At 32.7% G+C, this 10150-nt stretch overlaps 1 protein-coding gene across 1 annotated transcript in view; it reads left to right on the forward strand.

Annotated features, from left to right (window-relative positions):
• The window catches only part of LOC141401345 (uncharacterized), a 178459-nt gene extending 169034 nt beyond the window's left edge, over positions 1–9425 (forward strand). Inside the window, exons 3-6 of the mRNA XM_073981505.1 lie at positions 821–1829; positions 2397–2499; positions 7141–7166; positions 7986–9425. Coding sequence (XP_073837606.1) covers positions 1025–1829; positions 2397–2499; positions 7141–7166; positions 7986–8785 — 1734 coding nt within the window. The 5' untranslated portion in view covers positions 821–1024 and the 3' untranslated portion in view covers positions 8786–9425. The remainder of the gene's footprint in view (positions 1–820; positions 1830–2396; positions 2500–7140; positions 7167–7985) is intronic.
• Positions 9426–10150: the final 725 nt, after the last annotated feature.

Consider the following 10150-nt stretch of genomic DNA (forward strand, 5'->3'; position numbering starts at 1 on the left):
CATATCGGTATCCTTCTACCGGTACCTACCTCGCAAAAATTAAAAAAATCATAAAATAGTGCTCATGATAACGAAGGTAGTAACGGAATTGTTTATAACTTTCCATATTGATTCCAGGCATATATCAGGTTTGAATATGGACTAAATCGGCATACTCCTTCGGGTACCTCTCACACAACATTTGGAAAAAAGTACAGTTTAACAGCTCCGCTAAGATCGCTTTGGTTTGTTTGCAAGAAGTTCGTCTTGCGGGCTCTGGAACGGCCGTTAGTACCTAAGATAATTCTCGAAGGGAGAAACCGATTTGGTCCAACATCGTACATCGTATTATTTCTTACAGACGCGGATACCTACCACACAAAGTGCGGTTTAAGGACTCGTCGGGAATAGTTTTCAAAATGTTGGCAGTATGTATGTGTATGCGGTCCTAGTTACCACGGAATAATTGTTGTAGGTGCAATTCCAGACTTCCTTCGACATTTGCGCAACAAATCAATAACCCCATATGAACGTTGGAAGTATTGTGTTAACTTCTTTTCTTTAAGTCCGGGCTGAATATATATCTCTGTCTGCACAGCTGACTGAAAAGTCTTACATGTTTTGTTGTAATTCTGTCAATCCGAATTTAAAGCTTATTTGCTCTCTCTCTCCCTCTCGCTCTCCGTCGGTTTCAGTTTCGCTTTTTTAGAAATTTTGCATCGAATCTTTAAAGTTTATAAAGTTTTCTAACATTTATAGTTGACTTAAATTTGTTTCCTTTAAATAAAATTTCTCAACTAATCACTTTTATTTCTCTTTCCTTATTTTTGTCTATTTTTAGTTAACCCATAACTCTTCAATGCCATAATCCCCAATAAATACCAGTACCAGCAGCAGTAGTCGCAGTAAAAACATCAACACATTTTGTTGTCCAGAGATAAAAAGGAAACAAGGAAGAAAGCACAACAACAACAAAACCCTTGAGTGTGTGTCCAACCCAGACTCACACAACGGCAATAACAATACCGGCAACAAAAACATTAAAATGCCCTCAACATTGAAAGGTATCGTCGATGTTGGGCCATCATCAGCATCATCGACGGTGGCCGCAGCAGCAAGGGCAGCATTATCAAAGGCATATCACTACAATAATACGATATTATTGCCCTCACTGGAAGAAAGGCTACACAGTCCGCCATCGACAGCAGCAGCAGCAGCCAACGAAGAAGAAGGAGTTTTCACGGCATCATCGTCATCATCATCTGCCTCAGCCATTACCAGCTCTTCATCTTTATTGGGTTCTGAAATCAATAGCTCTACTGGTTTAACCTCTATATCCCATGTAGCTTCCGTAGTAGTTTCGAATTTCCTGCCTTTAACATCAGCATCCAGTGATGACACAAGGTCTGCAGATGACACAAAATACTTCGAATCATCATCCTCCCACACATCAGCAGCTTCCACAGCCAGTAGTGATAGCATATTGGCGTCGTCAGCGGCGTCAGTATCATTGTCATCTTCCTCCGTTCTAGCTGCATCCTCAGAATTTTATCCATCCTATAGTCCGCCTGTCGTTGAGAGTCTAGTGGCCAGCTCTGCTGAGGATTTTAGCAATAATTTTCGGGATCTATCATTCGATATTTTCGATGACAATGACAACGATTTGTTTGGTTCGCCAATGCCATTCGATGCCAGTGAAAATGGCCTGTGGAATGGACGCTTTGTGCCACCACCACCACGGCCACCGTTCTTTGTTGATGAACCCGTATTGAGTGATGGCTTGACAACATGTGATTTGTGCTCTTGGGCAATGCCAACAAAAAGTACATTTATATTTGAAGGCACAATGGGTAAGTACGAGTAGAAAAATAAGAAGAAGAAGCAGTTGGACAGCGACACACATAGATGAAAATGACAGACAGTCAGGCGTTGAAAGGGTTTTAAATGTACGGAATGAACAAAAAAAACTAAAACATTTATCGAACACAACCATACTTACACAATAGACAAATCGTTGGACAAGTTTGTCCTGTCCATCACATAGACATGCTGGGTGGTTGTTGGCTCTTCTGGGTGACAACTGACGACTGTAGATGACTTAAAAAAGAAGAAGGAAGAAATTACAAAAAAAAAAAACTTAAAATCAAATTTATTTGCCAATAAAATCAAATGATATTGTCCAAGATGAAGCTGATATGGGAATACACGGCACAACGTAACGACGAACATGACAAGCTGACTGGACATGAGAGAAATATGAGGAAGAAAAATGTAATGTAAAACATTGTTGGAGGAAGGAAAATTAGATAATTTTTCTGGGACTTTGGGGAAAGGTTGGGGGGAGCGTTACTTAAATTAAATATTTCTTAAACAAATATCCAATAAAAAATTTAAATTTCTTATTATTTTCTTTACAGAAAAAGCTTCCGAGTTAGGCTGGCCCCTAACCTTAACCATTGTTTCAATATTATCAGCCATTTTAGGAGCCATAATTATGATTGCCGTTGTAAAATGTAGGAGGTAAGTAAAAACTTAAATCTGCTTATATCAACTTGAAGAGATATTGTGTTGTTTTCAAAATTTGGAAACCATATATTTGAAATTAAATGAAGCTTTGCAAACTTCATTATAAAACCACGAAATTAAAACTACAAGAAGTAAAAGGAAGAGGCACACATTTTTAAAGCCATTAAGACCAGGCTGGTGTAGGTTGATTTTAGGGGAAGATAACAAAAACTGTGGATATATTAATTCACACAATCTTCAACTGTCTATGTTGGCGCTTTTGTGCGGTGAAAGTGACAAGAAGTGGATCTGACGATTATTTTAAATATCCAGCATTACAAAAATCCTATCTGCGTGTTTGGCTGCAGGATTTTAAAAAACATCGATGTGCACAGTTAGAGGTATGGGCTCCACCCAAAATAATTGATACTGTTTTAAACAGAATAATCAAATCGCGGGATCCAATCCTTCGCGAACATCCCCCTTACAAGTTCAAATGTTTTTGATTATGTGCAAATTAAGGACTGCTCTAGAATCGTTTTGGAACTTTCTAGAAGGTAGTTCTTTTGATCCCTCCTCATCCCAAAAGCTCTTATAACCTTGTATTATTCCAAAATTATTTCTCCAACTCGTCAATTACTTTAAGAATATTTCTCCATCTCATGGATTATTTTAAAAATATTTCTCCTACTCGTGGATTATTTTACAATTTTTTTAACTCGTGGTTATTTTAAAAATTATTCTTCAAACTCGTGGATTATTTTAAAAATATATATATTTTTAATTTTTTTAATATTTTTCTTATCGTGGATTTCTTAAAAATATTTTCCCTCAAATCGTAATTTTCGTGAATTATTTTAAAAATATTTTCAACTCGTGGATTATTTTAAAAATATTGCTCCAACTCGTGGATTATTTTAAAATATTTTTTTTAACTTTTTAAACAATTTTTCTAATCGTGGATTTTTTAAAAATATTTTTCCTCGACTCGTAATTTTCCAACTGGTGGATTATTTTAAAAATATTTTTCAAACTCGTGAATTATTTTAAAAATATTTTTCCAACTCGTAAATTATTTTAAAAATATTTTTCAACTCGGTGATTATTTTAAAAATATTTTTCAAACTCGTGAATTATTTTAAAAATATTTTTCCAACTCGTAAATTATTTTAAAAATATTTTTCAACTCGGTGATTATTTTAAAAATATTTCTATTATTATTAAAAATATTTCTCCAACTCGTGGATTATTTTAAAAATTTTTCTCCAACTCGTGTATTATTTTAAAAATATTTTCCCAACACTTGGATTATTTTAAAAATATTGCTCCAACTCGTGGATTATTTTAAAAAGATATTTTTAATTTTTTAAATATTTTTCTAATCGTGGATTTTTAAAATTTTTTCCCTCCACTCGTAATTTTCCAACTGGTGGATTATTTTAAAAATATTTTTCAAACTCGTGAATAATTTAAAAATATTTTTCAACTCGTGGGCTATTTTAAAAATATTTCTTCAACTCGATGATTATTTAAAAAGTATTTCTATTATTTTAAAAAATATTTCTCCAGATCGTGGATTATTTAAAAAATATTTTTTCAACCAGTAGATTATTTTAAAAATATTTATCCAACTCGTCGATTATTTTAAAAATATTTCTCGAACTCGTCGAATATTTTAAAATTATTTCTCCAACTCGTGCATTATTTTTAAAAACATTTTTCCAACTTGTGGATTATATTAACAATATGTTTCCAACTCGTGGATTATTTTAAAATTATTTCTCCAACTCGTGGATTATTTGAAAATTTTTTTCCAATTCGTAGATTATTTTAAAAATATTTCTACAACTTGTGGTTTATTTAAAAAAAATTACTCCAACTCGTGGATTATTTAAAAAAAAATTCCAGCTCGTGGATTGTTTAAAAAAAATCCAGCTCGTGGATTATTTAAAAAAAAATTCCAGCTCGTGGATTGTTTAAAAAAAATCCAGCTCGTGGATTGTTTAAAAAAAATCCAGCTCGTGGATTATTTTAAAAATATTTTCTTAGCTCGTGGATTATTTTAAAAATATTTGTTTAGCTTGTGGATTATTTTAAAAATATTTTTTTAGCTCGTGGATTATTTTAAAAATATTTTTTTTTTGCTTATGGATTATTTTAAAAATATTTTTTAGCTCGTGGATTATTTTAAAAATATTTTTTTAGATCGTGGAATATTTTAAAAATATTTATTATTTATTTAATTTTTTTTATTTAATTTTTTAATATTAAATATTAGAAAAATGAATCGTGAATTTTTTTTACATTGTTTCTAATCGTGGATTTTTTTACATTGTTTCTAATCGTGGATTTTTAATTTTTTTTCTAATCGTGGATTTTTTAAATTTTTGTTCTAATCGTGGATTTTTTAAATTTTTTTCTTATAGTGGATTTCTTAAAAATATTTTTTCTTATCGTGGATTTTTTAAAAACATTTTTTCTAATGGTGTATTTTAAAAAAATTCTAATCGAGAATTTTTTAAAAATATTTTTTCTAATCGTGGATTTATTAAAAACAGTTTTCTGCAATCGTGGATTTTTAAAAACAGTTTTCTGCAATCGTGGATTTTTAAAAATATTTTTGTCTATCGTTGATTTTTAAAAAATATTTTTTTCCAGTCGTGGATTTTTTAAAAAATAAGTTTTTCTAATCGTGGATTTTTTAAAAAATAAGTTTTTCTAATCGTGGATTTTTAAAAATATTTTTGTCTATCCTTGATTTTTAAAAATATTTTTGTCTATCCTTGATTTTTAAAAAATATTTTTTTCCAATCGTGGATTTTTTAAAAAATAATTTTTTGCAATCGTGGATTTTTTAAAAATATTTTTTTCTAATCGTGGATTTTTTAAAAAATATTTTTTTTCTAATCGTGGATTTTTTAAAAATAATTTTTTCTAATCGTGGATTTTTTAAAAATATTTTTTAATCGTGGAGTTTTAAAAATTTTAAAAACATTTTTTAATCGTGGAGTTTTAAAAATTTTAAAAACATTTTTTAATCCTGGATTTTTTAATTCTTTTTTCTAATCGGGTATTTTTTTAAAAATATTTTTTTAATCGCGTATTATTTAAAAATATTTTTTTAATCGCGTATTATTTAAAAATGTTTTTTCAAATCGTGCATTTCTTAAAAACATTTTTTCCAGTCGTGGATTTTAAAAAAAAAAATTTTCCAGTCGTGGATTTTTAAAAAAAATTTTTCCAGTCGTGGATTTTTAAAAATTTTTTTTCCAATCGTGGATTTTTAAAAATATTTTGTTCTAATCGTGGATTTTTAAAAAATACTTTTTTTTAATCGTGGATTTTTAAAAAAATACTTTTTTTAATCGTGGACTTAAAAAAAATAAAAAAAAATATTTTTTTTATTAATTATGTTTATTATTGTGGATTGTTTATAAATTAATTTTTAATTGTGAATTTTTTAAAAATTATTTTTAAACCGTAGGTTTTTAAATTTTTGGTTAATCGTGGATTTTTAAAAACAATGTTCCTATTTGTGATTTTGTGTTAATATATTTATTTTCTTAACGCGTATTTTATTAAAAATATATTTTTCTAATAGTGGATTTATTAAAAATACTTGTTTCTAATCGAGGATTTTTTAAAAATAATTCTTTTTTCTAATCGTGAATTTGTTAAAAATTTTTTCGTGGATTAAAAAAATAATCGTGGATCCTTAAAAAGTTCTAATTGTGTATTTTAAAATAAATAAAAATCTAATCGTGGATTTTTAAAAAAAATATTATTTTCTAATTGTGGATTCTTTAATAACATTTTTTTAATGGCGAATTTTTAAAATATTTTTTCGAATCGTGGGTTTTTTAAATATTTTTTCCAACCGTGAATCTTTTAAAAATATTTTTCTTTAATACTTTTCTATCGTTGATTATTATCTATTGAATTTGAAAATATTTTTTCTATCGTAGATTTTTAACAGTTTTTTTCTATCGTGGATTTTTAAAAATATTTTTCTATTGTGGATTTCTAAAAAAATATTTTTCTATCGCGGATTTGAAAAAATGTATTTTCTCATCGTGGTTCCAAAGTTCAGCTTATTTCCGGGTTTTACGGCAGGTAGTTGTTGCGATCTCTATTACAACGTTATAATTGTTGTCTTCTTACCTCCGATAATGGCCCGATAAAATCTTGCAGATTATAGATTTTATTAGTATAGACTGTTTTAATTAAGATTTGCCAGTGTTTAGTATTTTTGCAGTTTATAACTTGCTGTCAGAAAAACTTCCTGATTATCTTTGACTTGTGTTTTTGCTTCATCTGAGTTCTGTCATAGTAAGCTTTGTATATCTTAGGTGGCTAACTTACTCAACGGCCCAACCCAAATTTTTTTTATCGAAAAGTCATTGTACACTTCAGATAAATAAATATGCCATATTATAGCTATAAGAACCCTGAACCATCCTTGTGTTGTACACCCCGCCCAATATGACTGAAGATTTTATGGATATTTGGACATCATATTTTCTCTAAAATTTCAAAGTTTCATTCATTTTCATTTTTGCTGCCCATACATATTTTGCTCCATAACTGCTTTATCTTGTTATACTAATTATTCCTTTTCTCTCATTTTCCCCTTTTGTTTGTTTTTCTTTTTTGCAGAAAAAAGACGTCACATCAACGCAGCGGTAAGTGTCAACATCATTCCCCCAAACAACAATTGCCACTTCCCTCTGTCGATCACCATAATAACGAACACCATAACCACCATCACAACCACCACCAACACCATCACAATCTTTTCTATCCCCCTCCAAATATGACATCGACATCACATCAATATCTCTTACAACCATCTGCTACTATACAGAATTTCAAGCAATTACCTGTAAGCAGCCAACACCACAACAACCGACGTCCACCCCTGGGTATGATGATGGGGATGCAACATTCGTCGACAACAATGTCGACGACGACGGCGACGACGACATCATCATCCACACATCCTCATCATCCACGAACCATCAGTTCGTCGTCCTCATCGAATGACAACAGTAGCAGTGGTACGACCCAGACCAGTTTGACCACTCTGTATCAGGTGCGATCACATAATGAATTCAAATCGCTGACAAATATTGAACGCGAGAATTCGATACTCAGGAGGCCATTGCCACCCCGGCCCGATGAGTGTTTGGAAGATGTGGATCACTATGAAGGCGAGGCCGACGATGAGGATGAGCATAATGACGATGAAAGTCTAATGCCCGAGCATTATGTCTATGAAGAGCCAACCATGCAGGAATCAATAACGGCTGTTGTGGTGGTGGCTGCTTCGGGCAATGGCATGGAACGACCTTAGAATTTTCTTGACTTACAAACAAATCCAAATTCATACAAAAACAAAACAAACAAATCTCAAATGTTAGAAAACAAAAAACTTAAATGGTGAATCTTTTCTTTTTATCCCCCCTCTACGATCTTGTTGTCGAAACAAAATTGAAACACAGACACGCATGTCCAGTGGTGGTCACGCAATAAGCGGCCAAACGGTAATAACAACCACCTTAGAAGAAGCAATATTTACACTGCCCACCCAGTGGATAGCATAAGAGGCCTGCAACAGCCCAGTTCCTTGTCAGCGTCATCATCAATGACAGCCATGACGACAGCAATGACTGTGGGTACGGCTCCACCAAACTCGGCAGCAACATTGCCCTTCTATCACCATGTACCCGCACAACAGCATGGTCATACGTTACATCAACTCCCTCATTCACACTCGCAGCAGCACCACCACCACAATCATCATCAGCAACAACAACAGCAGCAACATCAGCCATATCATGAACAGGAACAACATTACTTTGAACATGAACATGAATACCATCAGCCACAAGAGTTACAATTGCAGCTGCATCCAGCGAATACAACAACCACAACAGCAACATTAGCACACCCGCCTTCATATCATTCGCAGCAACAACAACATCATCAGCATTTGCATCCGCAACATCAGCATCAACACAGCGGTGCGTCCATGTCCTCGACATCCACATCGTCCATGCCTTCGCTGTCATGTATGCCACTGCAAAGACAATTACCCGAACGAGAACAACAACAACAACAAGCAATACATTTCAAATCAGGCAGTCAAGCGCCGCAACATGTACTTCATATGCAGCAACATGAACAACGTGAACAACAAAATAACCAACAACAGCAACAACTACAATCAGAACAGTCACCAGATTTACATCATGACAATCTGTTCCACTGGCCTACTGCGACATCGCTCGTGACCAGCTGAAATGAGGAGGCTGCCAATGATGCAGCTACATGACAACACAACCATCATCACCACCACCAGCATCAGCACCATCAACAACAACAGCTGCACCGTTTGCATAAACAAAGGCAACAACAAAAACCAAAACAACAGCAACACAAAACTCTTCTAAAATCTTCTTCTAATGGCATTCATAGCCGTCGAGATTTTACCGGTGATATTGGCAATGATGCTGTTGCCGTCATTGCTGCGGCTGCAAGTGATTTTAAATGGGCACGAGCCAACAAAAACTGGCAAACTTTAAATAATGACTGGATTTGGCAGTGAAATTGCAGCTAAAAACTCTTTTACCCCCTCAACACCATCCTTTCGCTTAGCCGCCTAATGGTACGTCATCATAAAATAGTTTTATATGAAAGTTTTTTTCCTAGCTTGCCATTTTTAAACCAAACACAAAAACAAACAAATTCAAATTTATTATGATTACATGACAGATATAAGTGTATAGAAGTGTGGGGGGTGTAGTCCGGGTGAAATAATGGAGAAAACTGGCAAACGATTGAACAGCAAATGAATGAACAAAAGAAAAAAAGAAAAAAACTAACGACAGGTGTTATAATTTATAGGCTTAATATTTTGTCTCTATCTGTCTCCGCCGAAATTTATTTTGTTACAAAAATGTGCTGCGGAAAATATGTAAAGCAAAACAAAAATCTCACCTAACGTTACTACTAATGACCGAATTTTTTGTCAGATAACGTTTAAAAAATATGACCATCGCTGAAATGTTGAGATATTAGGTCAATGCTGTTTAAATACCAACCAACCAACTACTACTGTTAGGGGGTAATTGTGATTTGTGTGAAAGAGCTATTTACAGATACATAGATAGAACAGGGAGATTTTTGCATGAAAATACTGAAACTAGAAATTTGAGATTAAAGGAAATTTAATGGCTTTGAACAACGTAAAAATGGGCATAAAAATTATATTTCCATTGCTGAAATATGTTAATTTTCTCAATCAATTTAAAACAAATGCACCTTTTCAGGAACATCTCCAAAGAGACACGTGGAGGACTGTTACTGTTTACGTTGTAATCACTCTAGGGTTCAATATAATTGAGCTAGAGCCGAGTGTCCCTTTTTCTATAGGTAGGCCAAGTTCTAAGATGGGCCATATTGTCCCAAGTTGTGGTATAGTCCCCATATAACGTTACCTCCCGATTCAGGTATTTTGAGGAATTTAGGTACATTATTTGTCCAAACCAGTTGTAGGACGACATTTGAGGTTCAAAATGGTCATAACATTTCTTGTCAATATGGGTCCATGTTTTGGCATAGATACTTTATGATTTTCTGTATTTTGAGGATTTTAGCTAAATTT

This window comes from Musca autumnalis, unplaced genomic scaffold (assembly GCF_047663935.1).
Source record: "Musca autumnalis isolate F117 unplaced genomic scaffold, ASM4766393v1 scaffold_4, whole genome shotgun sequence".
Taxonomy (NCBI): domain Eukaryota; kingdom Metazoa; phylum Arthropoda; class Insecta; order Diptera; family Muscidae; genus Musca; species Musca autumnalis.